The sequence below is a fragment of the Protomyces lactucae-debilis genome (genome assembly GCF_002105105.1).
Source record: "Protomyces lactucae-debilis strain 12-1054 chromosome Unknown BCR37scaffold_1, whole genome shotgun sequence".
NCBI classification, from domain to species: domain Eukaryota; kingdom Fungi; phylum Ascomycota; class Taphrinomycetes; order Taphrinales; family Protomycetaceae; genus Protomyces; species Protomyces lactucae-debilis.
Window position 1 is genome coordinate 345,485 of NW_024467993.1, and position 24,291 is coordinate 369,775.

General features: G+C 52.4%; 21 protein-coding genes across 21 annotated transcripts; 11 read left to right on the top strand and 10 right to left on the bottom strand.

Annotated features, from left to right (window-relative positions):
* Positions 1-178: 178 nt before the first annotated feature.
* On the top strand, positions 179-2,940 carry BCR37DRAFT_401596 (kinase-like domain-containing protein; the record flags this gene model as incomplete). The annotated part of the gene is made up of 2 exons (XM_040871846.1): positions 179-542; positions 2,069-2,940. 2 exons carry the CDS (start codon positions 179-181, stop codon positions 2,938-2,940), a joined length of 1,236 nt encoding a protein of 411 aa, XP_040728212.1.
* A 72-nt stretch (positions 2,941-3,012) lies between these two features.
* Positions 3,013-4,041, bottom strand: BCR37DRAFT_390249 (uncharacterized protein; the record flags this gene model as incomplete). Its single annotated transcript, XM_040870819.1, has 1 exon — positions 3,013-4,041. One exon carries the CDS (start codon positions 4,039-4,041, stop codon positions 3,013-3,015), a length of 1,029 nt encoding a protein of 342 aa, XP_040728213.1.
* A 170-nt stretch (positions 4,042-4,211) lies between these two features.
* BCR37DRAFT_330909 (CWC16 protein) lies at positions 4,212-4,763 on the top strand (the record flags this gene model as incomplete). The annotated part of the gene is made up of 1 exon (XM_040866997.1): positions 4,212-4,763. A coding segment is annotated over one exon (552 nt), but the record flags the coding sequence as incomplete, so codon positions are not given.
* Positions 4,764-5,084: 321 nt separating this feature from the next.
* BCR37DRAFT_339573 (PCI domain-containing protein) lies at positions 5,085-6,212 on the bottom strand (the record flags this gene model as incomplete). Its single annotated transcript, XM_040867334.1, has 1 exon — positions 5,085-6,212. A coding segment is annotated over one exon (1,128 nt), but the record flags the coding sequence as incomplete, so codon positions are not given.
* Positions 6,213-6,601: 389 nt separating this feature from the next.
* Positions 6,602-7,643, bottom strand: BCR37DRAFT_401627 (putative deoxyhypusine synthase; the record flags this gene model as incomplete). Its single annotated transcript, XM_040871850.1, has 2 exons — positions 6,602-7,435; positions 7,476-7,643. The coding sequence occupies 2 exons, from the start codon at positions 7,641-7,643 to the stop codon at positions 6,602-6,604; spliced, it is 1,002 nt and encodes a 333-aa protein (XP_040728216.1).
* A 265-nt stretch (positions 7,644-7,908) lies between these two features.
* Positions 7,909-9,603, top strand: BCR37DRAFT_401600 (glycerol:H+ symporter; the record flags this gene model as incomplete). Its single annotated transcript, XM_040871847.1, has 1 exon — positions 7,909-9,603. The coding sequence occupies one exon, from the start codon at positions 7,909-7,911 to the stop codon at positions 9,601-9,603; it is 1,695 nt and encodes a 564-aa protein (XP_040728217.1).
* A 208-nt stretch (positions 9,604-9,811) lies between these two features.
* BCR37DRAFT_390253 (uncharacterized protein) lies at positions 9,812-10,234 on the top strand (the record flags this gene model as incomplete). Its single annotated transcript, XM_040870820.1, has 1 exon — positions 9,812-10,234. One exon carries the CDS (start codon positions 9,812-9,814, stop codon positions 10,232-10,234), a length of 423 nt encoding a protein of 140 aa, XP_040728218.1.
* A 654-nt stretch (positions 10,235-10,888) lies between these two features.
* On the top strand, positions 10,889-11,941 carry BCR37DRAFT_390254 (uncharacterized protein; the record flags this gene model as incomplete). Its single annotated transcript, XM_040870821.1, has 2 exons — positions 10,889-11,743; positions 11,786-11,941. 2 exons carry the CDS (start codon positions 10,889-10,891, stop codon positions 11,939-11,941), a joined length of 1,011 nt encoding a protein of 336 aa, XP_040728219.1.
* A 142-nt stretch (positions 11,942-12,083) lies between these two features.
* BCR37DRAFT_396166 (uncharacterized protein) lies at positions 12,084-13,065 on the top strand (the record flags this gene model as incomplete). Its single annotated transcript, XM_040871702.1, has 1 exon — positions 12,084-13,065. The coding sequence occupies one exon, from the start codon at positions 12,084-12,086 to the stop codon at positions 12,927-12,929; it is 846 nt and encodes a 281-aa protein (XP_040728220.1). The 3' UTR covers positions 12,930-13,065.
* Positions 12,972-13,395, bottom strand: BCR37DRAFT_390256 (Rab5-interacting protein-domain-containing protein; the record flags this gene model as incomplete). The annotated part of the gene is made up of 2 exons (XM_040870822.1): positions 12,972-12,982; positions 13,032-13,395. The coding sequence occupies 2 exons, from the start codon at positions 13,393-13,395 to the stop codon at positions 12,972-12,974; spliced, it is 375 nt and encodes a 124-aa protein (XP_040728221.1).
* On the bottom strand, positions 13,033-15,125 carry BCR37DRAFT_375604 (LETM1-like protein-domain-containing protein). The gene is made up of 2 exons (XM_040868416.1): positions 15,020-15,125; positions 13,033-14,970 (listed from the first exon to the last, which is right to left on the bottom strand). The coding sequence occupies exons 1-2, from the start codon at positions 15,075-15,077 to the stop codon at positions 13,526-13,528; spliced, it is 1,503 nt and encodes a 500-aa protein (XP_040728222.1). The 5' UTR covers positions 15,078-15,125; the 3' UTR covers positions 13,033-13,525.
* BCR37DRAFT_375606 (uncharacterized protein) lies at positions 15,097-16,262 on the top strand. Its single transcript, XM_040868417.1, has one exon. It carries the CDS (start codon positions 15,170-15,172, stop codon positions 16,193-16,195), a length of 1,026 nt encoding a protein of 341 aa, XP_040728223.1. The 5' UTR covers positions 15,097-15,169; the 3' UTR covers positions 16,196-16,262.
* On the bottom strand, positions 16,232-16,783 carry BCR37DRAFT_390259 (riboflavin kinase; the record flags this gene model as incomplete). Its single annotated transcript, XM_040870823.1, has 1 exon — positions 16,232-16,783. One exon carries the CDS (start codon positions 16,781-16,783, stop codon positions 16,232-16,234), a length of 552 nt encoding a protein of 183 aa, XP_040728224.1.
* A 432-nt stretch (positions 16,784-17,215) lies between these two features.
* BCR37DRAFT_331052 (mitochondrial pyruvate carrier) lies at positions 17,216-17,686 on the bottom strand (the record flags this gene model as incomplete). The annotated part of the gene is made up of 3 exons (XM_040867005.1): positions 17,216-17,407; positions 17,533-17,551; positions 17,616-17,686. Coding segments are annotated over 3 exons (282 nt in total), but the record flags the coding sequence as incomplete, so codon positions are not given.
* On the bottom strand, positions 17,616-19,151 carry BCR37DRAFT_363410 (uncharacterized protein). Its single transcript, XM_040868244.1, has 2 exons — positions 18,096-19,151; positions 17,616-18,054 (listed from the first exon to the last, which is right to left on the bottom strand). The coding sequence occupies exons 1-2, from the start codon at positions 18,864-18,866 to the stop codon at positions 17,938-17,940; spliced, it is 888 nt and encodes a 295-aa protein (XP_040728226.1). The 5' UTR covers positions 18,867-19,151; the 3' UTR covers positions 17,616-17,937.
* On the top strand, positions 19,002-19,233 carry BCR37DRAFT_342247 (DNA directed RNA polymerase; the record flags this gene model as incomplete). The annotated part of the gene is made up of 2 exons (XM_040867421.1): positions 19,002-19,151; positions 19,198-19,233. The coding sequence occupies 2 exons, from the start codon at positions 19,002-19,004 to the stop codon at positions 19,231-19,233; spliced, it is 186 nt and encodes a 61-aa protein (XP_040728227.1).
* Positions 19,234-19,271: 38 nt separating this feature from the next.
* BCR37DRAFT_375611 (ribosomal protein S5 domain 2-type protein) lies at positions 19,272-20,581 on the bottom strand. The gene has a single exon (XM_040868418.1). The coding sequence runs from the start codon at positions 20,256-20,258 to the stop codon at positions 19,371-19,373; it is 888 nt and encodes a 295-aa protein (XP_040728228.1). The 5' UTR covers positions 20,259-20,581; the 3' UTR covers positions 19,272-19,370.
* BCR37DRAFT_342393 (DNA-directed RNA polymerase) lies at positions 20,448-20,813 on the top strand (the record flags this gene model as incomplete). Its single annotated transcript, XM_040867429.1, has 1 exon — positions 20,448-20,813. One exon carries the CDS (start codon positions 20,448-20,450, stop codon positions 20,811-20,813), a length of 366 nt encoding a protein of 121 aa, XP_040728229.1.
* Positions 20,814-21,540: 727 nt separating this feature from the next.
* Positions 21,541-21,905, top strand: BCR37DRAFT_338054 (DASH complex subunit Dam1-domain-containing protein; the record flags this gene model as incomplete). Its single annotated transcript, XM_040867288.1, has 2 exons — positions 21,541-21,711; positions 21,762-21,905. Coding segments are annotated over 2 exons (315 nt in total), but the record flags the coding sequence as incomplete, so codon positions are not given.
* Positions 21,906-22,150: 245 nt separating this feature from the next.
* On the top strand, positions 22,151-22,780 carry BCR37DRAFT_375616 (uncharacterized protein). The gene is made up of 2 exons (XM_040868419.1): positions 22,151-22,404; positions 22,452-22,780. Exons 1-2 carry the CDS (start codon positions 22,255-22,257, stop codon positions 22,713-22,715), a joined length of 414 nt encoding a protein of 137 aa, XP_040728231.1. The 5' UTR covers positions 22,151-22,254; the 3' UTR covers positions 22,716-22,780.
* On the bottom strand, positions 22,304-24,254 carry BCR37DRAFT_6359 (spinocerebellar ataxia type 10 protein domain-containing protein). The gene has a single exon (XM_040872408.1). It carries the CDS (start codon positions 24,124-24,126, stop codon positions 22,732-22,734), a length of 1,395 nt encoding a protein of 464 aa, XP_040728232.1. The 5' UTR covers positions 24,127-24,254; the 3' UTR covers positions 22,304-22,731.
* Between the last annotated feature and the right edge of the window lie 37 nt (positions 24,255-24,291).

Below are 24,291 nucleotides of genomic sequence, written 5' to 3' on the forward strand. Positions count from 1 at the left end.
CCATAAATCAAAAGCACAAGCAAAACGCGACCGTGACCCAAATCTACCGCGTCGCCCCAAGAATGCCTTTTTGCGATTCTGTGATCAAGAAAGGGAAGCCATCAAAGCGAATTGGCAAGGCGATGAAACGGGTGAGCCATTGGATCTGTCGAGGGAACTAGGAAAAGTGTGGCAAGCCATGGATGATACACGGCGGAAGATGTATCAAGATCAGTTTGAAGAAGACAAGTTGCGCTATGAGCGTGAGTCCATTGCCTATGAGGCTCAAAAGAAGGCTGCATTGGAAGCAGCCTCGAATGACACCTTGCCAACTGCTGCTGATTTACAGACGCCTGCGGCCGGTGTGACTTCGGCAGAACAGCCAAGACCCACTGGCTCGTCACCTGCACCGCCCGGTCACGCAGATTCAGCCATGGATGAGGATGAAAATATGACTGATATTGAGGATGCCGAGGAAGACGAGGAAGAGGAAGGCACCGATCAGGACAGTGGCGACAATATGGACGAAGATGAGTCGGGCGATGATGCAGCGACGGAGGATGGTGCTGGGCCTGGGCAAGCAACTCCTAGCGTACCCAAGAAGACAAGCGGCGGCGGCTTCACTGCAGTCAATTCGTCTTCGACGTAAGAGGACGATGTGCAAATCGACAGGAATTGTAGCGCTACAAGAAATAAAGACTGAACCAGGGCATTGCATAAAAAGATGTGGTCATAGGGTCATCAGAGTATACTGTCAATATCGAAATCAAACAATGCAGCATCGGCAGGCTTGTGGAATTGAGACTTCGGAGGGCCGACCATGCCGTTGCTCTTTGGACGACGCGCAGACGAAGGCAGGTTGATAGGTTTGATGGAGAGAGCTTTGTTGGGACCCGGCAATGCAGAGGGAGTAGAGCGACCTGGGATTTTGCCTGATGGTCTAGCGACACTTGCATTCTCCTTCCCGCTTGCTCCTTTGGTTCTCGCCCGAGCAGATGCGGTCGGTGCAGCATAACTCGCTACTTTAGATGTGGCTTTTGATTGCACCTTGTCAGAACCGTCCTCTTCAATCGGTACGAAGGCTGGCAAAGGCTCTTCCTGCATAGGCTGGGTATATGCCTTCCATCGTTGAGATTTCTTCGCTTGCTTTGACAGCACATCGAAAGCATCCCAATCCATGGGCTCCATATTCTCAGGCTCGGAATAGGGCAGCTCATCAGTGACGGGTGGCGGCGCATATTCTGGCTCGGGAATATCGATCCCCGTCGCCAGTGCTCTATCCAGCGCTTCTCTCAAGGCAGCTCCACCGTTTGCGGTTTGTGTGGGTGCTTCTTCCTGCAACGGCACATCGAGCTTGAAGACTGGTTTCCCCAGGGTCATACTCACTTTACTTACAGGCGAGTGCCGCTTGCCCGTCTTGACTGCGCTTGAAAAGGGCTGACGGTGATGCACATTGGTGGATTTGGCACCGAGTGCTATACGCGGCTTATTTGCAGGCGTGATGAAGTGTGTAGAGGGCGCAGCGATATTGTTCTTGGGTGTTTTTGGGAATGCCGGGGCATTGGATCTGTTCTCCTGGTCACCCCTCAGCCTGATATCTGCCTGACGGTGCATCATTTTCTCTGATATACTTCCTATGCCTAGCCCTGCCTTAGCTGCTGCCTCTCAGCCTCTCCCAGTCCTTAGCAGTGAGTGGTCAGTGAACGTGGTGGTGGCTGGTCTGCCTCTGGTCGTTGCTTCATCTGCGAAATAAAAACAAAAACAAGAAACAGCGACACAGACCAGCGACCATCTGCCAGCATGGACATCGCAGCGTCCCTCTCAAGGCTCTCTGTAGCAGATGCAGCGCGTGTCCTCAAAGAGACCAATGCAAATACTCAGCACGGTACCAGCACAACCCACACTGGTAGCAAAACGCATCACACAGCCGACAAGCCATCACAAGCGCAAAGTGCAGGCACACAGCCCGTCAATAGGCTGCTCAAGCTCGCAGTACACAATCAAACAAGCAATAAGAACATTGCACTTTCTACAAATGGATACCGCCTCGCTCAGGCAGACCGGCATCACGATCGCAAGTCAAACGAAGCAAAGGAGAATGACGGAACAAGCGTTGCCTTACCGAAACAACCCTCTGCGCCGACTGCCTGGCATTTGAGTATGTTTGAGATTGGCAAGCCTCTAGGGAAGGGCAAATTTGGGAGAGTCTACTTGGCACAGGAGAAACGATCAGGCTTCGTGTGTGCGCTCAAGGTCTTGCACAAGGCAGAGCTGATGCAATCCAAGATTGAGAAGCAGGTGCGGCGTGAGGTGGAGATCCAGAGTAACCTGCGGCATCCCAACATCTTGCGTCTGTATGGACACTTTTACGACAGAGATCGCATCTTCCTGATCATCGAATTCGCTGGCCAGGGCGAGCTGTACAAGCATCTTCGCAAGCGTGGCCGATTCAGCGAAGCCCGTGCAGCTGACTACGTCGCACAGATGGCCTCAGGACTGTCTTATCTACACAAGAAGCATGTCATCCACCGCGACATCAAGCCAGAGAATATCCTGCTCGACTTGAATGGTCTCTTGAAGATCAGCGATTTTGGCTGGTCTGTTCATGCTCCCAACACAAGGCGGGCCACGCTCTGTGGTACGCTCGATTACCTACCACCGGAGATGGTCGAGGGCAAGGATCACAACAAGAATGTCGACTTGTGGTCACTTGGGGTCTTGTGTTATGAGTTTATTGTTGGGACGCCGCCATTTGAAGACATGTCTGGCCACGCAGCCACATACAAGCGTATCGCCAAAGTCGATTTGCGCATTCCCGATCATGTCAGTGCAGAAGCCAAGGATCTCATTACGCGTCTGCTGCAGTACAACCCTGAGCGTCGCTTGGCCCTGGATCAGATCCAGCTGCATCCGTGGATTCGAAAACACGCAGATTCATTTGTGAAGCGGACGAGTAGCTAGCAGAGTCTCAGCTGGATGAAAGTTCTCCTTGTATGAAATGACGCATGCTATTCCTTCTGTTGCTCTGAGCTCCTAGGCCTCCGGCTGGGAAGTCCTGCTGATGGGCCTCACTTCCGGTAGCCAGCCCGCGATCTTTTGCAAGACGACACGCTTGGGGACAATGGACCGATTTGTTGCAACAAGCGTTGTTGCATCGTGTCCCTGTTGTAGAAGCTTGGCCACAGCCTTGTATGACGCCCACCCTGATTCCTGTGCCTCGTTGGCATCCGCCAAAGTAAGCTGCTCTGTCAAATGTGCCAAGTCGGGTGCTTCATAGTCGACTGCTACTGGCCGTTCTGCCACACGACGCGCTTCCAGTCTGCGCTGACGCTCTGCTTCATCTAGTTGAACCTTGGACTGCGGCCGAGCGGGTCGATTACCCGTCTCGCCGACCTTGCGCGGTCCACCAGGTCCTCCTGCAGTACCTCCCCGTCGCTGAGGACCACCCATTCGACGTCCACCATTCATAGTAGATGCAGCAGGCAAGGCGAAGCGTGTACCAGTCTTGGTGCCCTTCCCTGGAACACTAGACGGTGTACCACGCTGCCGTTCAGCGACTTTATCCGCATACGACCGTCGCTTCTGTACAGCACCCGCTGACGAATCAATCCCTGCACTTGCTGCCAATCGATCGAGGCTCGCCACATCACGACGGAAGCTGACACGATCACTGCCCGAACCACCCATACTGCTAGGTCCCGTAGCACCTGTAGGTGACCTGCGTGAAGCCAGTGTATCGAGTGCAGCGGTCAAAACGCTCTTCTCTTCAGACACTTGAGTTTTGGCTTGTCCTTGTGGCCGTCTGCTGGAAGAGACGCCTAAAGGCTGTACATTGCGTAGATTACGGGTATTTTGACCAGGACTGCGATTCGCCATCCTCTCGAGAAAGGCAGAGGTCTTGTTGACAAAAGCATTGGGTTTCCCACCTGGTCCACGGGCTTTCAGCTCAGCAGCCTCGACCATACGGGTCATTTGCCCGAGTGCTGCATATTTGGGGTCGATCTTGCGGGGTCTCAGTGCAGAGAGTGTGTCGAAGGTGAGCTTCGCCTTGGGTCCAGACATCCTGAACTGTCTGGTGCTGTCCTTCTCAGCTGCGTATGAGCTCTGGGCCGTTCTGTAGCAGCCTCTGGTACTTGGTGTGCGTTGATCTTGGTCGTCTGAAAATCTCGCGGCACAACTCACAAACGGCGCAACTACGCAGTCTACATAGACACAGACCAGCCAGTGGAGTCATGGCAGAGCGCAAGGTCATCAGCAAGTACTTCCCGCCAGACTATGACCCCACGCAAGTCACCAAGACCCGCAAAGGCAGAGGGAGCGGCATCAGTGGTGGTGGCGGCAGCATCAATGGCAAGCAAACAGTGCGACTCATGACGCCCTTCTCCATGCGCTGCACAACCTGCGGAGAATTCATCTACAAGGGCAAGAAATTCAATGCGCGAAAGGAAGAGACAGGCGAACGCTACTTCACCGTCAAGATCTTTCGCTTCCATATTCGCTGTACGCGTTGCTCGAATCCCATCACCTTCAAGACGGACCCGAAGAATGCCGACTTCACGGCAGAGTCGGGCGCTACGCGCAATGTGGAACCTTGGCGGGCGCCGAAAGCGGCAGAGGGTGATGATGAGACGGAGCTGGATAAGCTGGCAGAGGAAGAAGAGGCAACGGCCATGGAGCAGCTTGAAGTCAAGACTGTCGATGCCCGTCGCGAGATGGAGATTGCAGATGCGCTCGATGAGATTCGTGTGCGTAATGCAAAAGCAGGGAGGATGGATCCAGATGTCTTGTTGCGCAAACTGGCGGCAGACAAGGCGAAGGAAGAAGCAGCGAGGATGGCGCAACTGCAAAGTGCGACAGAAGCTAATGAAGCGGACAAGGCTTTGGCGAGAAGTGTCTTTGCCTCTGAACAGACGGATGCGCCTGTGAGACGTATACGAGAGGATGAAGAGGAAGTTGCCGCCGCTGCTGCGAGGCCTGCACCAGCACCGATAATCAAGCCAATGCCCCTGGCGAAGAAGCGTGACCGGGGTGCCTTGCTCGGCGTCAAGTTGGTCAAGAAGACGAAGCTTGTATGATGTATGATAATGAAGTGATGAATGAGATTTCTACAACTCATCAATCTCATCGTCTGAATCCAAGTCGCCATAGCTCTCCTCCAGCCGTCTGCGCTCCTCCTCGAGCTCGAGTACGGCCTTTCTGCTCGTGTCTTCAGGGAAACGCATAGCCCGCACACTCTCATTACGCAGCTCAAGGCAAAACTTGATGCGCTCGTGGAAGCCATGTTGTGGTGCATCTGAGCTGTAGATGTCAACAGGAGGCGCACTCAACAATTGAGCCTGTTCGTGAGAGAGTGTTGCACTGATGATGTTTTCGTGAATTGCCTTTGACACAATGTACTCCGCAGACTCCTCGCTCGACAAGCCGAGTTTGAGACAAATGTCCTTGAGAGAGATGCGGGAGTAGGACAAGCTTATTGAGCGGATGCCCGTCTTGAGCACATTGTTTCGCAGTCGAGCGACGAGTGAGGCATTGCCGTCCTTGGAGAATGCCTCATTGTGTGTCTGCATTACCTTGGCAAACTCTGTCAAGTCTCCCTTCCGCACAGCATTCACCAATGCGGCATATGGGCGCAGCGACTTCTCCAAGAATGGTTGCTTGAGTTCGCTCTTGGCCGGAATCTCTCCAATCAAGAGTTGCACGACCAAGTTGAGCTTGTGCACTGACTGTAAAAAGCCAGCCGTGTGTGCATTCATATCGACTTTGCGAATAGCATTTGTTAAATAGTCGCTCGCGCTCGAGTAGTCAAGTTGAATTGCGCGCACGCGGGCAACGTAGTAGAGATACCGTGCAATGACAGCATTCGGGGCAGCGGTCGGGAACGTCGTCTTGCTGATGAGCTTGTCTGCTCCCATCACATCATTGAAAAGCAAATGGTTCCTCAACAGCAGTGTGATGAGCATCGCCAGAGAAGCATTGTCGTGCCGGAGGGTTGCCGTACGCTGTGCTTGCAGCAGAGTTGGACGAATCTCCTCGGCAAGATTGAGCAGTTCTGCAAAGCGAGCATAGTAAAAGTAGATTTTCGAGGCAATTGGATCAAACTTGCGGTTGTTTGCAGCTCGAATGTAAAGGAGTAGCGATTGACTGAGACGATAACCAGTTTCGTATTTCTCTTCTTTGAGCAGCGTCACCTGGACAAGGAGGCCGATGGATATGTCAACGAGAGGAGGAGCAGAACCTGTCAGGCTCTTGGCATTGTAAGTTCCGGACAAAGCCTCCGCAAAACTCGGCGATGCATCGAAATGCCTGACAGTCTGAGCGAGAACTTGACTGCTGAGCAGCGGTTTGATTTGCGGTATGGAACGCGCAAAGATGCTGAGCTTGCTTGAAGCACCTGGCAGGAGGCCTTCGACGAGCTGCTTGACCTTGTCGGTTGCTGCAGATGTCTCGTCCACAGCGGGCGGGTCCACCTCCATGTCGTCTGCCATGGCTTCTGTCTCGTAGTAGCCTCGCTGGACACGCTGCCTGTCTCTTGGGTGAGTAGCTCTTGTGTCTTTCTACATGACGCGTCTCTCGCTCGCTGCAGTCATCAGGGTTAGGCTAAGAGGCTTCAGATGGGCAGGAACTACGGCAACCTCGCGAATGTCCCAGCAACGAGCAGCGGAAACACAATGGACGCATCGCCATACACCTTGACAGCCTCTGCATCACCCCGCAGTTTCCCCCAGCTGATACTCTCGTCCGGTCTTGCACCAGAATCACTGCCGTCAAACTCCTGGCCAGTGTTGATATACACAGCATAGTCAGCCCCGTTCCGCATGAGGTTCGCATTGGAAATGTGGTGCTTGACGACACCACCACCTAGTATGATCATGCCTGTTTGTTTTGCACGCACAGCAATGGTGTTGATCTTGCGGATGTCCGAAGCAATATCGACAATGAGACCGGGGTTTTTGAACGAGTGAAAGTAAATCATATCGCCGAGCGACCCGTCCGTCAGCGCAGGGCAAAAGACGGGAATGTCGTTCTTATACGCCCAGTACAGTACGCTCGAAGGATCATTGATGACCTTACCCAGTCGATGTATCATGGAAGAGGGTGTCCATATGACCTGTTCCTCCTTTTGTTCCTTGAGCATCTCGTCCAACACAGGCAACACCCAGTCCTCAAACTTGCAGTAGTTGTCGTTTGGGACGAGCAAATTCCCTATCCGATTTAACCCCTTGGATCGGAGAGATTTGCCATCCAGATTGAATGCTCCGAGATAGGTGGGCCCGAGGCACTTGATGAGGTCCTCTTCAATGCCGCCAGCCGTGGTCACCAGGCATGATACATGCTTGTGCTCAACCAAGAAGCGTATTGATTCTCTCACTCCGCTCGATATAAGGTTCGAGGTGTAGCCGAGGAATACAGTTGTCCGTGCATCCTGTTCCGTTGGCTCAGGGGATCGCCAGGCAAGCTAGAGTATTAGCTAGCTCGGCAGTGGCCACTGCACATACCATTTGTTCGATGACTTCAGCTGCTCTACCGACTGAGGTGGCCTGAAAGCCTGTTGTGGTCATTGACGCAAGCAACTCATCCACTGTGATGCCATAGCCACGCCTCGCTGCATCTTGTTGTAGCTTGTTGAAGTCAAGGCCTTGCACCTGCACGGAATCCTCGGGCATGGCGGCAGACTGCACTAAGACTGCCGCTGCAGCCTTTTGCGCATCGTCCTGCGACTGGTCTCCATCGTCCATCTGCCTCTCTAGCCTCGACACTGCAGGCTGAATGCACAATAGCAAGTACTTGTATTTGCATCTGGAAACAAAAAAGTCCCCGCAATTCTCACGCCTGGAACAACGCGCATTCACCAGCAAGCTTGAAAGTCGCGACGCGTAACAATTGCAAGCACTGCAGCATTGATCAGTAGCTGGAGCTCTGCAGCTAGACATGGGACTCTTGTCGCAGTTAGGAACGCTTCTTTCTCTGGATACGCTCGATGGACAGGTCCACAAGCGTGATGCCACCTCATCCAGGAAGCTGCGTTGGAAGACGCCAGAGTTCATCTTCTACTTTCTAGTCATTGCTGTCTGCTTGCCTCTGATGTTCAAGGCTGCGATTGAGATCTCTGATAGTCGTCATCCAAATTACACAAGCTATGCCCATCTCTTGTCTGCTGGCTGGATACCAGGACGCCAGGTCGATGATTCAGACGGTCAGTACAGCTCGTTTCGGTCGCAAATTCCCCTGCTCTTTGTTGTACTAGGAGGCCATCAGGCTGCACGGTACGCATATGATTTATTGACGGGGGTCGCGGACAATTCTTCAAAGCGCAAGACTGCTCGCATAAGATTTGACCTTATTTCTGGTCTCGTCTTTCTTGTTGCACTACATGGCACAGGCGCAATCAAGCTACTGATTATCATGGCGTACAGCTATGCTGTCGGCAGGACCTTTGGTCAAAGCATTTACACGCCCTTGCTGACCTGGACATCCATCATTGCGCTCTTCTTCCTGAACGAATGGTATCAGGGCTACAAGTTTGCAGCCTTGTCTCCATCGCTCGCAGTCCTAGATGAATACTCTGGCCTCCTTGACAGATGGCACATTCACTTCAACGTCACAGCATTGCGCATCATCTCATATAACATGGACTACTATTGGTCCATTGGGAAGCCTGCGGAGAAGCCAAAGAACAAGGTTCCTGATGAACGGGAACGCATCACTATATCGCCTCCAGCCTCAGACTTTTGCTTCAGCAATTTCGTGGCCTATGTCTTTTACACACCTCTCTACTTGGCTGGGCCGATATTGACGTTTGACAATTACATTGCTCAGCAACATGTGCAGCCTGCCACCATCACGAAACAACGCACCATTGCCTATGCTATCCGATTGCTCATCTCTCTGACCATCATGGAACTTGTTCTCCACTTCATCTACGTCGTAGCCATGTCCAAAGCGCATGCCTGGCAAGGTCTCTCGCCCATGCAGATCTCCATGCTCGGCTACTTCAATTTGCACATTATTTGGCTGAAACTTCTGATTCCCTGGCGCTTCTTCAGGCTCTGGGCCATGTCAGATGGTGTGGAAACGGCAGAGAATATGATTCGCTGCATGTCCAACAACTACAGCGCCCTTGCCTTTTGGCGTGCGTGGCATCGCAGCTTCAATCGATGGGTAGTGCGATACATCTTCATTCCACTTGGCGGTAGTGGCACCAAGACGACTGGCGGCGCTGCGAGCATGTTCAGCTACCTGCTCAACTCATTGGCAGTCTTCAGCTTCGTGGCCATCTGGCACGATATCTCGCTGACCTTGTTGACATGGGGCTGGCTTGTGGTGATTTTTTTGATTCCAGAACTGATTGCTACACAACTGACAAAGCCACTACGCAAGGAATGGTACTATCGCTACCTATGTGGAGTCGGTGCTGTTGGCAACATCCTCATGATGATGGCTGCCAATCTCGTTGGCTTCTGTGTTGGCGTCGATGGTCTGCGCGACATGATCTCAGAAATCTTTGGCAGTTTTGCTGGGTTTGCCTTTCTGGGCATTGCGTGCAGTGCGTTGTTTGTTGGTGTACAAGTCATGTTTGAAGTTCGTGAGGATGAGGCGACGCGTGGTATTGACTTGCGTTGTTAAGATGCTATGGCACCAAGCCAGGCACAGTCTCTCGGAGCCTTAGGCTGAAGGTCAGCTGTTGGGTTCAGATGGCAGTGCACAGACTCAATCTCAATCTCAAACAGGCACAGGGTCACCTATGCGACACACCCCTGAGGTCTGAGAGCTCAAGGATATTTAGCTCGCCTTTCGCTATTCATTCCTGAAAGCATAGCTCAGTTCAAGAGAGATGGCAACCGAAAGTGTGCAATGGGACGAAAAGAGCATGGATCTCGACCTGGAGGGCGGCGACGAGCAGGTTCTGCCGAAGTATTCACGGCATGAATTACAAGCTCTGGAGAACCCAAGTTGGACGGTGGATCAAGTCAAGACGTTGGTTCTTGAACTTCTGGTGGCACTACTGGTAGCGATGTCGGTTGCGCATCTAATCATCGCCTACATGCGAGAACACGGCATTGTCTTTTCAGTCGCTTGGCGCTCGAGTACTGTATGCGGCTCTGCAGCCTCGTTTCTCGAAGTCTCCTGGCCCACTGTTGCAGAGAATGCGAGTCAGGCAGCGAGTGCTCTAAACAAACAACAAGCGCCAGACTTCACCGGACTAGGTCAGCTGTGCAAGACGGTTCACAGATTCATGAGCTTTTATGCGCACTGAGTGGGGAAGGTCATAAGAATCGATTCATAGATGTACTGTACAATAGATCAACATGGCCGACTGAGCGCTTGTTCGCTAGATGTCCCTAGTGATGGTACTGGACCTGATGACGTTAGTTCAATGCGCTTTAGCAGCATAAAAGGACATACCCTGCCGCTGCCCACTGCTATCGACAGATGGCGTCCCCTGCGGATGATGTATAGGACCTTGGGAATGATGGTGTAGCGGTGGATCTTGTGCTGCACGACGATAGGCATGATTGGTCGATGTAGGCTGCTGCTTCTCTGGCTTGTCCTGGGTCCTGGGCGCCTCTTTATAGTGGGTCTCGTACCAGACTGCTTGATTCTCGCCTGGGCCAGCCACGATGACGGCGGCAATCTTTCTTTGCTGGAGACGCTCTCTCCGCCTACTGCTCGCCAACGACACAGACACGCTCCAGGCAGTGCTCAAGGCTATATTTGGGCAGAAGGCCAAGCTGTCAATTGCTACACACTACCTACCGAGGTGGACTGGGCTGAGTAGCCTGAGCTAGCACGAGCCCTGTTGACAAGTGTTTCACTCCAAAAGCTATCTGCAGCCGACCACGCTCAGCCTCGACTGTCGCCAAAAGCTGCGCTTGGCATCTCTGCTCAGTCAAGCATTGAACCTTAAATCATGAGCCGCACACAGATCCTCCATCAAGCCCGTAATGGTGTCCGCGTCGTGCTGTATACACTGCTAGGCACAGGCACGACGGCGGCCCTAGGCTTTGGCGGCATGCATCTCTTTCTGGAGAAGCAAGAACCCACTCCCTCATCTTGGCCTGCAAAAGCTCGCTTCGCCTACCGAGCTGCCGTCTTCAATCAGCGCTTCATGGACCAGCCTGAGGCTGCGCGGGAAGATCTACGTATCGTGCTAGCGCAGCTACAGGAAGCAGGATCAAGTAATGAGGCGACTCAGGAAGTCTGCTTGGCCAATGTATATGTCATGCTTGGTGACACGGCACGCAAACAAGGCAACTTACCTGAAGCACTCGAAGACTACGTCTCAGCTCTAGCTGCTGTACCCGTCAACAATAAGACCACAGCACTGCGGGCGAGTTGTGCGAGAAAGCTCGGTGAGATCCAGGAGCGGCTGGGTCAGCATGCCGAAGCAGCTGTCGCCCTCGATTTAGCCGTACAATGCTTCTTTCCTGAGCATCGACCCGGTATGCCAATCAAAGTACAAGCAACAGTTCGGCATGAGCCAGAGATGCTAAATAGTGTCAAGGCGCTTGCTCTGTTGCGTGCAAAGCAAGGCAAACTGAGAGATGCACTCAACACCCTCATGTCTGTGCTTCAGTATGAAGAGGTCCATCCTCAAATCACCATACACTCTTGCCAGACTGCGAGTACCATGTCCAACATCTCTGAGCTGGTATGGGCGCTCGGCAGCACAGTAGAATGCGAGAAATGGGCCAAACGGTCGCTCAACATTTGCCTCGAGCCGCAAAATAGGCATGATGATTACTGCGGCGAATGTGCCGCGAATGTGAGTCGCTGAAGCTTGATCGTTGCAGTGCTAATCATCTAGAATTACAACACGCTCGGGCTACTGGCGAGACGTGCAGGGAATATGCCTCAAGCGCGACAGGAGTTCAGCAAGGCTCTCCTGGCTGCTGAGCGGTCCAAGTACGAGACGGGCCTCTATGAATTTGGCGCCAACTTGGAGTCCTGTCAGAAGATGTAGCATTTGATAGCTCTGGCAGGCAGTAGCAGCTGAGTTGCTGAGTTGATGAGTTCATCGACGAATTTGACGCATCGATTGACCAGACAACGAGCCTTGAAGCAGGACGAGCAGGCGGCTCGAGAGACCAAGAGGGACAGCAACCATGTCCTTCTCGAGTCCCATTGCTCGCTCCCTACATGAGTCACAGGGCCGGGCAGCATCGCCTGCAATAGGTAGAGCAGCCCCGACGACACCGCAACAAGCAGGCAGCGCGTCAACACCCACGCGACTCTCCTCATTCCCGTCTCCCTTGCCAGCTACACCGACGTCAGCTGCTCAAACACCGACTGGTCGATGGTCGCACCCCGTCGTCAGCTTGATTCCGGAGTTGCAGCGAAAGAATGCGCCCAACGATAGCACCATCAGGAAGATCCTGCTCAACGCGTTTGCTCTCTTTGCCATCTACAAGGCATCTGTCTATATAGACATGGTTGCGAGACTCCTCTCAATGGATCTGCGCCTTATGATGTACATACGATATGGTCTGTATGCACTACTGACCTACAATGTCGCTGAGAATGTGCGGCGATTCGGATGGACCTTGAGTGATGCCGCCGCACAGTCTTACAGCTTGACGGAGGCTCAACGCAAGCAGCTCAATCTCCCTACATCACCAGCATCAACGGCCAGTATAGCTGCCAACAAGATCCTCAGCGCTGGCACGCCGACTCCCCATCGACAAAACCTGACACCACCCAAATACCAGAAACAATCGACGCCGAGTCCGAGTGCGTCACGGATTGTGCTGGATGCAACAGAGAGTGGCACACAGTCGAGTCAATCGAGACGACGGTCGTCACTGAGCAGTGATGGCAGTACGGATCGACGGCCTGCCTCGCCTGGCGGCGTGTTTCGACAATCGCCCTTGGGTCGACAAGCTGAGGGACGCTCCATCTCTTTACAACCGAACACGGCAAGCGGATCTCCACTAGCGATTGGTCGCTGGTGACTTTCTGGCTCTTCATGTCATGAAGGACGTTGTTTCACTTGTCTAGTCGTATACTGCGAAAAGAAGTTAGCACAAGCAACGATGAAAGAAATAGCCTCTTACCGTGTACAAGACCATAGAAGAGAGTCCATGTGAGAAGATAGGTAGGAAGTCCTCCGCTGCCAGACACAACGCCGAGCCACAGCGACCACGGGTCACCCAAGTAGCGTGTAGCGCGTCCATGTCGCGAAATGGTCTTGGCATCTGCCACCTCTGGCATTCGTAGAGCATAGATGCATAGAGATACGGCGATGCTACCAGCCAAAAACAGAGCAAAGCCCGTGAAGCCAGTCAAGCCCAGCACGCCGGCAACGAGACCCAGGATAGGTGCTGTCATGTTGCGCACGAATGCCACGTTTTGCGTGTTGTGCAACAGATTCTCTGGCACAATAGGCAAGTAGTCCTGCTTGAGCTGCTGCGTGCTCATCTATGCTTGTATAGTCTTGTCTGAGAAGGAGATGGGGAATCAACAGATCAAGAAGCTTGAACTTGTCGTTGTCTGTGTCTTTTGAGATGGGAAAATCCATTCTACGGCGAGATACAGCAGCGACCATCATCTACTTTCTGTTGGCACTTCCAGCAGCATCACCCTTGGCAGAGGACTCAGACGCCGCGTCAGCAGTATCAGAGGCCACAGGCTCCTGTTCGTCCTCCTTGTCGAGGTCCTCCCGGTCAGAGACGCGTGTCTTGCTCTCCTTCTCCTGCGCTGCCTCTTCCGCAATCAAATCGGCCTGCTCCTTCAGCACATCCAGACGCTGCTTGTTGGTGGCATGGCCTTCGAGAGACGACACTTCGAGCTCAGCCTCGTGGTACAGCTCTTCCGGTAGACTAGAGAGCGTTGCAACCAGAGCATCGTAGAAGGACTCTGGCTTGCCATCATTGTGGCCATAGCTAAAGGCATTCGACAAGATGAGCAAAGTCGATGGCACACGGTGTTTGAGACGCAAGTCAAGCCACTGCTTGAGCTCGTCACGCAAGTGACCTGGTGAGGAGCCCTGTGTGCGAATGCCGCGGGACTGACAGGCGGCATGCAGCTCAGGCACACTCAAGGAGGTGACGCCTTCGTATGCAATAGCCTTGTCGTCGCGCTTGATTTGCCGCATACGATGACGAATGTTGTAGCGCAGCAGTGTGTCTGTTCCAAAAGACGACAAGTTCATGTATCGGCACATGGCAATCAATTGCGGCCGCGACAAGTTGTCGAGTGTCAAGTCGTCCTTGAAAATGCGACAGACCTTGACAATATCCTCATGTGTTGGGCTGACAGCAGATGATCGTACCTTTTTGAAGAAGGCGACAAACTCCTCGCGTTGTCTGGTAGTCGCCGAGAGCGGCAAGCCAGACTCCTGAATCGTCTTTCTCAAGAAGCCACTGACGCCCTCTCGTGTCGTCGTTAACTTTTGAGCCTTGGCTTCTTTCGCCTTGGCACCTTCATACGTCGAGGGCAACATGTTTGGGAAGATCTTGAGGGCGACAGGGAGCAAGAGCTCTGCAAAAGGCACAATGACAAAGGCCGAGAAGGGCACCAGCCGGAGCAAGTCCTGTACGGTGCGCTTGAATTGTCGCCATTCTCGACGAGTCAGTTCGTGACCTGCCGCCATTTTGAGAGCAAGGCGGAAGGAGAGCTTGACTTCAAATACAAGCAGCTTCGTGCCGTCTCGGTAATGCGCTGCTTCCTTCTTTACTTTCTCCCAGAGCGTCAGTTTCTTCTCGTTCTTCGATGATTTCGCTGGCAGTCCAGTCTCAACATCGACTTGACCCGTACCCAATGCCGACTTGACAATGGCTTCTTCTTGTTCCGCAATCTTGGCCTTTTGCTCTTCCGTCAAGTCTTCTCTCTCGCCCTTGCTTGTTTTCTCTTTAGTGCTTGTTGACTTGGTGGCATTACATCTGACAGTACCTGCCGTGCTCTGATTGCTGTGCCCATGCCGCCGGAGACTTGAAAATGATTGTGCCGATGGGCGTGCAAAATGCCGAGGGGTCGCTCGAGCGGTATAAAGGACTTCGATCAGATTAGCAGCCGGACATGAATGCGAGACTGGTTTGCATACGTGTTGCGAGTTGCCTTGAGCATATGACCCGCTGGGCCCTGATCTCTAGCCGGAGCATGGCCTCTCTTGCTGTGTGTGTCGGCGTCTTGGCTTGTTCTCTTCCAACATCATCAAGTTAAGGCTGCACAACGACCAAGACACCACTCCAGCATGTCTGCCCTCGTCTATGCCGCAGAATTGAGGCTGGCCGAGCTCGCAGTCATCAGAGCCTCCAAGCTCACCTCCCTCGTCTTCCAAAACCTGGTTCAAGCGTCGACCGTCACCAAGGAGGACAAGTCGCCCGTGACCATTGCAGACTTTGGTGCTCAAGCCATTGTGAATGCAGTGCTCAGCCAGGCATTCCCCAAGATTCCTATCGTTGGAGAGGAGGATGCTGATGCGTTGCGGCAAGATGCTTCTGTCTCCGACAAGGTCTGGAATCTCGTCTCTAAGATTCTGGCCGAAGAGGAAGAGCAGAAGGTCGGACCGATTGCGTCGCAGACAGAAATGCTTGAAAAGATTGACCTCGGTCAGTATGCTGGCGGTGAATCTGGCCTGATGTGGGCATTGGACCCGATTGACGGCACAAAAGGCTTCCTTCGCGGTGGCCAGTATGCTGTGTGCCTGGGTCTCATCAAGGACGCCAAGGTCGTCCTCGGCGTCATTGGATGCCCGAACTTGCCCGTCGACCCCTCTCAGCCAGAAGGCAAGAAGGGTTTGCTCTTCTCTGCTTTGACGGGATGCGGTGCCTATACTCAGCCTCTCGACCGCAGCGAACCAGAGAAGCGCATCATGATGAACAAAGTATCAAGTCCAGCAGAAGCAAGCTTCTGTGAGTCTGTCGAGTCTGGACACTCAGCACATGACACAAATGCCGATATTGCTCGTAAGCTTGGCATCACGAAGCCATCCGTGCGCATGGACTCACAAGCAAAGTACTGCTCGATTGCACGCGGTGATGGTGACATCTACCTGCGTCTACCAGTCTCTGCCACTTATGAGGAGAAAATATGGGATCATGCTGCTGGTAATGTCATCATTGCAGAAGCAGGTGGCAAGGTGAGCGACATGGAAGGAAAGCCGCTCGACTTTGGCAAGGGCAGGACGCTCAAGAGCAAAGGTGTCATTGCATGTGAGGCGGGCATCTTCGATCAAGTGATTAGTGCTGTGAAGAGTGCGACCAGCGCCAATCTATAGCCGGTCTTGCCATACGTACATGTAGTCCGTTCATGTCTAGAGCTTCACGTCAACAAACAAAAACTCGTCCTTGAAGTATTGCTTGTACGCATCACGGTCCAAGCTGCGTCGGCACACCTGCATGTCCTCGTTGATGTCCTCTACCAGACTCTCCATGCTTGTGTAGTTGTACTCCGGCCGGATGAAGCCAATAACAATGACTTTGATCTGCTTGCCATAAAAGTCACCGGCGAACTTGTGCATGATGTGCACCTCTGCACTGCGCACCGTGTTCTTGTAGAAAGGATTCCAACCGACACTCATGACCATTTGGTGCACCTGACCATCTGGCCCGTCGCCATTGTGCAACACCCGCGCCAAGCCGTAGTATATGCCAGACTGCGCATGCTCAAGCAATTGTGGGATGGCCTCCTCGGATAGATTGGCGGTGGGAATGCCAAGCTCTTTACTGCCTCGACCAAATCCCTTAACAACGTCGCCCTGGATGCATATGGGAAATGGTTCCTTGGGCCCATCTTCTGGATCAACCACGCGTGGCCTATGTTCTGGCCGTGCTGCTGGCGTAGATGCCGAGGGCGCGTCACTCATGCGGATGTTCTTGTGTCTCGAGTCTTCGTGAGCTCGTGGATGTCGGCGAAAGTGGAGGAAGCGACCAGATGGAAAAGAAGATCCAGGCAGGCACTTGTCAGAGGGAGTTGGCGGATGCTGCTAGGGGCTACAGACACAAGGACCAGATCAAGAAGGATATTCATGCATCGAGGTATATCATCTACCTCCAGATCCCATAGATGAGCCAAGATTCCAACTCACAGCACCCAATATTGGATGCAACAATCATTTCGCTGAGTCTATGCGCCCACACTGGCTTCCTTTGTGGCAAGCTTTTCAGTAGCAGCCTTGTCCTTGAGCACCTTCTTCTCGTGGTCCTTAATGCTCGCTTCTGGATGTTGCCTATGCCAATTGTATGCCTAACATGTTAGCATCCCTTCATGATACATAGTCACCAAGGGCCATGAGCCGTACCCGGAAGAATTGATAGCCGCCACCTAGACCAACAGATGCATTGATAGCTGCCAATGCGTAGTTCTTTGGTGTAATCACAAAACACCACCGTGTCCAGATACTGCCCGTCACCATCAAGGCGCCTTGTTGAGACATGGAGATCTGCTCTGCGGGCCTGAAGTAGTCGGCAAAAGAGGCCGCGGCAACGCACTAAGGTGTTAGCAGCGTATTTGAAAATAGCAGCGCCAGAAAAGCGAATCTCTCCAAGCAGGCTATATCCCAATCTTGGAGTGATATGCGCGGCCAAGTCCATCGCCGTGTCAGGTAAGATATACCATCTTTGCTACGGGAGCCCTATACGCGCGTTAGCATGATGACTGGTGCGAATTACGTCTCCAGAGAGCGCGCATCTGCATACCAAAAATGGGACGTCTTGGGGCCAACAGGCGAGTTCCAAAGCTTTTGAAAGGTAGACATAGTAGCAGCAATAGACAGAGGAATCTGAGATGTGCTGTGTATGCGGCCAAGAACAGATAGAGCGCCTAGAGAAGAGCCTGAGGAAGCGTGCTGCTGGAACTCCACGATTGTGAATGTTGGGCGAATTGAAGACGGGCGGGTGGGAGGACTAACTGCAGTCACATTTACGGGTCGTCTACAGAAAGCTGGTCCATTGACTGAAATTGACATTGACATATTATGTACATCGAGGCATCAGTCAGTGCCGCACTAACTGCCATATATCAGCTAACGGTCTCAAGGGCCTGGCGCCTCTTTCGAATTTGCTCCAGCATGCTCGCCTCCCATTCTGTCTGCCTCTGCATGTTCCTGGTGCTGCGAAAGTCATACATTGGTTGAACCTGTCGATTAGATCAAGTCTGAGCAGAACCATACTTCTTACCATTGTCGCGAGCACGAAACGCTTGTCGGTAGCGTTCGCTGGTTTTGCTGGGCCTGCGACCAGATTTGTGCCGAGCATCAACGCGAGGAACCAATTCTTATCGCCCACAGTATCGACGAGTTGCTTGTACGCTCTTGTGATCTCGCCTTCATCAACGCTCAAGTCCCTGGCGAGCGACTCCCTGACTTTGCTGTCGATGGCTCGATGATCATCCTCGTCGATTTCTGCGTCTTCGTCATACTCTTTCTTGTCGGCATTGATTTTCTGCTTCTTCATCACAGATACAGACACCAGATATGAGGCAGCAACAAGAGCTTCCATCTTGAAACCACGGCGGATATCGAAAGACACTTCCATGATCTTCTGCACCACATTGGTGGGCACCTGCAGCCCGTACTGCTCACAAACCTCTCTGACCAAGGCCTGCTCAGCCTCACGTTCTTCTTGAGCCGAAGTGGACTTTGAAGTACGAGAGAGCACATTGCGTATCTGAGGATCGCGCGATATCTGCTCATAGAGCTTCCGGTAGCGATTCGGCGGGACAGGTGGCCGATCAAGTCGCAGGTCTGGTAGTCCCAATGAATGAGAGAGCTGATCACACGCAATGTGCGCACATAGATAGAGTTTAGCAGCTTTTTGATTGTCCTCTAGGTGTACTTGAACATTGTCCAAAGCATGGGTGAGCTCTTCGAGTTCTCTGGGCAGCGTCGCGTCCTGTACTTCCGGCAAGAGCTTGAGAAGTGCTTGCTTGACAGCCTGTCGCTTGCTCATCTGTCAGTCTGGCGCTGCATCAAGAGAGAAACCGCGAAGTATTACAGTTGGACGGGTGCCTGTAGCTGGTGGTCGGCGAGATTTTGATTTTCTCGGACATCGCAGACATCAGCAAGCACCACACAAACCAAGCAGATGAGCGCTTCTTACAACCCGGACGAGAGCGGGCCCGTCAAGGCAGACAAGGTCAACTACATCTGCGCCGATTGTGGACAGAAGAACAACATCCAAATGCGCGAGGTCATTCGTTGTCGGTCATGCGGACACCGAGTCATGTACAAAGAGGTACGCTGCTTGTGCTTTCACTACAGTCATGCTAACGAGTCTTTAGCGTACAAAGAAAATGGTGCAATTTCTCGCAGTCTGATGCAGGCGTACATCATCGGCCTCTTGCTTTTAATCTGTTGTACTTCAAGCGAATGCATCCATCACTATTTTCTAATCGCCTGTCGACTATTTGCGTATGCGATTTGTTCTGCTGATGGTCTACATATTACATGAGCTCTATCGCTTGACCCATGTGTAGCTCTTGCGAGCCTTGGGCTTACCCGTCTTTTTACGCTCGACACGCCTGCTGTCTGCTGTGATGCATCCAGCCTTCCTCAAGCTCGGCTTCAGTTCTGGCTCGTGGATGACTAGTGCCTTGGCCATGCCAAGCTGGATGGCTTCTGCCTGGCCTGTGGTACCACCGCCGTCCACATACGCCCAGATGTTGTACTTGTCCAAACGTCCTGTCGTGTCTAGCGGCAAAAGAATGCTCTCCTTGTCATGTGGACCTTTGCTAAAGTCCTTTAGACCGCGTCCATTGATGAACAGCTCACCCTTGCCAGGCACAACCCAGACCCTCGCAACAGATTCCTTCCGCCTGCCAACACCAAATGTGCGGCCGAAGCTGTCTGGCTTCAACTCCTTCTTGAGAGGTTCTGAGCCAAGGCGCTCACGCGTATAGTAAGCCATGATGTCTTGCACTTCTTGTGGCATGTAAGCCCGATCGATACGGTTGAGGCGGTTGAGCAGTTGAAGCAACTTCTTGTGGTCTGTAGGCCGCACATGGCTCGTCGTATCAATCTCCCGGTACTGCTCAATCGACCTCCAATAGGTCTTTGGATACTGACCAAGAGGTAGCTCCGGTAGCTTGGAATACTTGCGGACGATACGCTCGAGTGCTAGCAGATTATCATTGTAGACGCTGTTGCCTGTGAAATACGACCGTGATTCGGGTCTGTAGCCAAAAGATACAGAAGGATCGTAGTCGTTTCCCTCTGCTCCTCGACTCCTCTGCGCTTGTCCAGTCACCAGGTTTGGCGTTTGAGTATTTCTGCAGAGACTTGAGCTTGCGAATGTCCTTGCTGCAAGCGGTCTGCTGCGCAACAGAGAAAGCGACCGCTGCATCTGTCTGGCTGGGATCTTGACTACCGTCCGTCGGCCTCTGCTTGTCGCACCTGCTGCACGAGGTTAGTCCGTATCTCTGCCTGTCTCTGGTCGTCGTCGTCCTCGTTCGGTGAGAATTTCGAAATCACGAAAGCAGCAACGAAGAGACTCCTTCACATACAGACACAGGCCCCATCAGCTCTCTTCATCATGACGAACGCACCAGAACGCTATGAGCTCATTCTTGTTCCAGAAGGTGTTGCCAAGGTCGCCGTCACACCAGACTCGAAGCTGCCAAACTGCGCAACCATCAAGTTTGAGAAGGAAGACCACACACTCGGGAATCTACTGCGATCACAGCTGCTCAAGGACGATAGAGTGCTCTTTGCGGCGTATAAAGTGGAACATCCGCTCGATCACAGTTTCATTCTGCGGATTCAGACCGTTGAAGGGTTCGAGCCCAAAGCGGCCGTCATGGCAGCGTGCCAGATTGTACTGGTCCAGCTCGATCAGCTCAAGAAGCGATTCGAAAGCGAATGGGAGCTCAAGAAGATTACAGGTGACGCAGGCTACTGATTTGACCACTATGAGCGATGAACAGACGAGCGTTCGCGGAGTCCGCGGCGGATAGAGGTCTTGGATTTAGGCATGCCTGATTGACAGTGGTAAGACAAGGACTGCAGTATTATGAATACAAACATGCATTGGATACTCGGCAACAATTCAGGCCTGCCATGAGTTCCAGCACACGGCGCCTTCCACTACGGTCAAATCTACGCTGCAAGCTTTGCAGAGGCCGTGATTGGTAGGTCTTTGGGGCTTCGAGCACAGGATCCGTTTGGCGAAGAAGGCGATCAAGTCTACTCTCAACGGCTGACGGCTCCTCTGGCGTCTACAGATCGAGTCGAAGCACGACATTGACCACATGCTGCATGGAGATTCGAAGCAGTCCTCGAAGCAGATGGGCAATACACGAGAGGATGTATCCTATAGACCAAGTGTGCTCTGTATAATCTGTATATTGGTGACGGTCAAATTTCGTGTTCGCGTCCAACAACAAATCACACAAGAACGCGACAGACTGTCACAGACATCCTCGACCAAAGCAGGGGACTGGAGCAAGCTGTGTATCTAGCTAGCGCCTTGCCAATCAACCACCGTCATACAGATAAACTAGATGTCTACCTCACAGCGCCGGTCGAGCAGGCCGACAACGCCGTTGCGCCGCATTGAACGCGGCTCCCTCTCAGCTCTCTCACAGTCAAGAAACAGCACGGGCGGCGGTGAAGTGAGCGACATGCCTCTCGAATCATTAGATGTGGCGTTTGCTGAGCTAGCTGACTCCTTCAGCGACTTTCACGCCAACATGCAGCAGGTTGTTGAGCTCGGTCAGGGTGTTTCGCGCTTTAACGAGAGCTTCGCGAGTTTCCTCTATGGTCTCAGCGTCAATGCGTTCTGTGTTGATTTCCCAGAGGTAGACAGACCAATGTTGTCATGTTCAATTGAGCTAATGCATTTTCGCAGGCACCAGTGGCAGAATCATTCAAGCGTGCCGCTGAACGTCAAGCGTCGTCCTGGCAGCCAGAGTACAAGACTGCCACCAATAAAGGCGGCAGCGGTGCTGATAACACTTTCATGACTACAGACGACTCTTTTGTTGAGCGGCCGCCTCCTCGTCAGAGTCTACCCGGTACTGGGTCATCGCAGACTTCTGCTCCCAAACGTGGTGGCAGTTCGGCGAGAGGCCGTGGCGTCTCTTCGACTCGTGGACGTGGTGCAAGGGCCGCTGCAGGAGCGCGGTAGTCATTCGATGTCCATCATGCTCTGTGAATTTGGATCGTCGCATCAATGTGACTGCCTACATTCTTGTTTGACGTCATTGGATTTGAGCAGCATACACATCGCTGTTCATCAATCTACATACTCTGTGCCTAGAGTTGCTTGCTATCTAGATACGCTTGCCACTGTGAAGTCTTCGAATTAGCTCCTCTGAATCTGCACAACAGACAATACTCAAATGTCTCGAGAAGCCTGTGTCAATTTGCTCAATAAGTCTATTCAAGACGAACCGCTAGCCCGTCAGGTGGAGAAATCCATCGCTGAGCACGCTGCAGGTGATGAGAAGCAATATAAAGACGAGGTGCGCTCCAAAGCTGCCAATTTGAAAGTGAGCCATCATGTCACTGCTGCTCAAGAAATACTGACATTCTTCAGACAAACCCCGAGCTCCTGAATGCCGTCAAGTCTGGACAACTTCCAGCAGCCCGCGTAGCAGAGCTGACTCCTGAGCAGATGGCCACGCCCGAAAAGCGTGCTGAAAATGAAGCTATTCGGGAGGAAGAGCTCAACAAGACCCTTGCGGTCGATACGCTGCAACCACATACTTTGCAACAAGATGAACTGGATGAGGACGTGGGAATCATGCACAACACTGGACAAGATGGTCTTGAATTCGATGCACCAAATAGCGGAGCATAGAAACACACCATGAAGCTCAATCCTCATAGCTGTCATTGATACTGGTAATTGTGGCCTGTACCCCCTGATCGTTTGCCAATTGCCGAAGCTCCACTTTACCGTCCGGCGTCAAATAACTTTGCAATCCAAGTTCATCAAGCTCGGGGGTCTGCTGCGTACCAATTGGCGTCATGTTTTCGACTTGAGCTTGGTTCTCCAAATTGCCTTCCAAGAGAACGCGCATGCACACAGTAGCCCACTCCTTGATGTAAGGATTGCTTTCATCGATGTTGCACTGTGCTAAAACAAGTGCGAGGCCACCCGTTGTCCTGACAAGATCTTGAATTTCTTTGTTGCCGTAGGAAAGGTTCATGATGATGGCTATACAATCGCGCTTGAGGTTTCTGACCACAACTGTTTCGTCAACGTTTTTCATTCTTCCGCCCGTGGTTCTCGGGAAACGAAGATGCGCAATGCCTAGAAGCTCAACAACTGGAGTGACCGAGGCTTGAATAGCCTGGTCTTTGAGCAGGTTTTGCTGCTGTTCATTCGACAAGATGGATGACAAGGCTGCTGCTTGACATGCCAGAATTTGCCATAGAATGAGATCATTTTGCGTGGGATTGTTCTCCTGCAGGTTTCCCAGCTCCGCTAGGCTCTGGTAGAGCATGGCAACGATTGTCAAAGGGACCTTGACATCCAGACGCTGAGGCAGCGTTTCCTGTGAACAGAGATCTCTGATGAGTTCCCATAAATAACGGATTTCGACCCTTGTAGAGTCAACTTCTTGGTAAAGAGAATGGATAACGCTCTCTAGGCAATCATTCTGCATGAGTTCTTCAATAATGGCGGAGACAAGCTGGCCCGCTCCTTGCTGCCCCAGGAGACCGCCTTCTTCCGATGTGGAAAGCAAGCTGACTAGCAGTGGTCCATCTTTAGATAGCAAGTTCAAGAACGTCTTATCAGCGTAAACAGAATTGCGCAGGAAGACAAGGGAGGGTTCCAGTGTGTTGCCATTCTGCAGAGTTTGTTGCAACGGCAAAGCCTTCAGAACTATAGGATAGAGCACTTCAGCAACTGCTGCATTGCGAGTGACCATATTTGACAGTACAGCCATACTCCTCCATGCTAGCTTGTCATGGTCCGCTGTCAGATGCTTGGCAACAATCTTAATGACAGGCTCATGGATGCGGGAGGCTAGAGCCAGCGCTTGGCAGTCGCTGGTCGTTGCACACGCAATCTGAATGAGACGCAAAGCAGTCATTGTCCATGCAACATCCTGTTGACTCTCCTGTTCAAAGCCTAAATTGGCATACTTGGTCAATTGTGAGGCGATATCTTGCCAGAAGAAGAGCTCTCCGAGGAACGGTTCGATTTGATGCTCCTTGAGCATTACACCCACAGCATCTTCGAGAACTCTCAGTTCAATCATCGATAGCTACCTGCTTAAAAGATGATTGAGAAGCATTCCATCACGACCAGCTGCCAATTGCAAGATTGAAGTCGTCCTTTGAGTCTGCAAATTTGACAGCCTTCGGATTCTGCAAATCCATCTGACATCACGAGATGGTAACTTTAGTCAAGAGCGACGTAGCTG

Coding starts and splice junctions, on each gene's coding strand:
- BCR37DRAFT_375606 (XM_040868417.1), top strand. CDS start 15,170: ATGTCTGCCCTCGTCTATGCCGCAGAATTGAGGCTGGCCGAGCTCGCA.
- BCR37DRAFT_375604 (XM_040868416.1), bottom strand. CDS start 15,077: ATGCTCCGGCTAGAGATCAGGGCCCAGCGGGTCATATGCTCAAGGCAA. Junction 14,971..15,019: donor CTCAAGGCAACTCGCAACAC/GTATGCAAACCA, acceptor ATCTGATCGAAG/TCCTTTATACCGCTCGAGCG.
- BCR37DRAFT_363410 (XM_040868244.1), bottom strand. CDS start 18,866: ATGAGCAAGCGACAGGCTGTCAAGCAAGCACTTCTCAAGCTCTTGCCG. Junction 18,055..18,095: donor GTTTCGTGCTCGCGACAATG/GTAAGAAGTATG, acceptor TCTAATCGACAG/GTTCAACCAATGTATGACTT.
- BCR37DRAFT_6359 (XM_040872408.1), bottom strand. CDS start 24,126: ATGATTGAACTGAGAGTTCTCGAAGATGCTGTGGGTGTAATGCTCAAG.
- BCR37DRAFT_375616 (XM_040868419.1), top strand. CDS start 22,255: ATGTCTCGAGAAGCCTGTGTCAATTTGCTCAATAAGTCTATTCAAGAC. Junction 22,405..22,451: donor CCAAAGCTGCCAATTTGAAA/GTGAGCCATCAT, acceptor GACATTCTTCAG/ACAAACCCCGAGCTCCTGAA.
- BCR37DRAFT_375611 (XM_040868418.1), bottom strand. CDS start 20,258: ATGCAGCGGTCGCTTTCTCTGTTGCGCAGCAGACCGCTTGCAGCAAGG.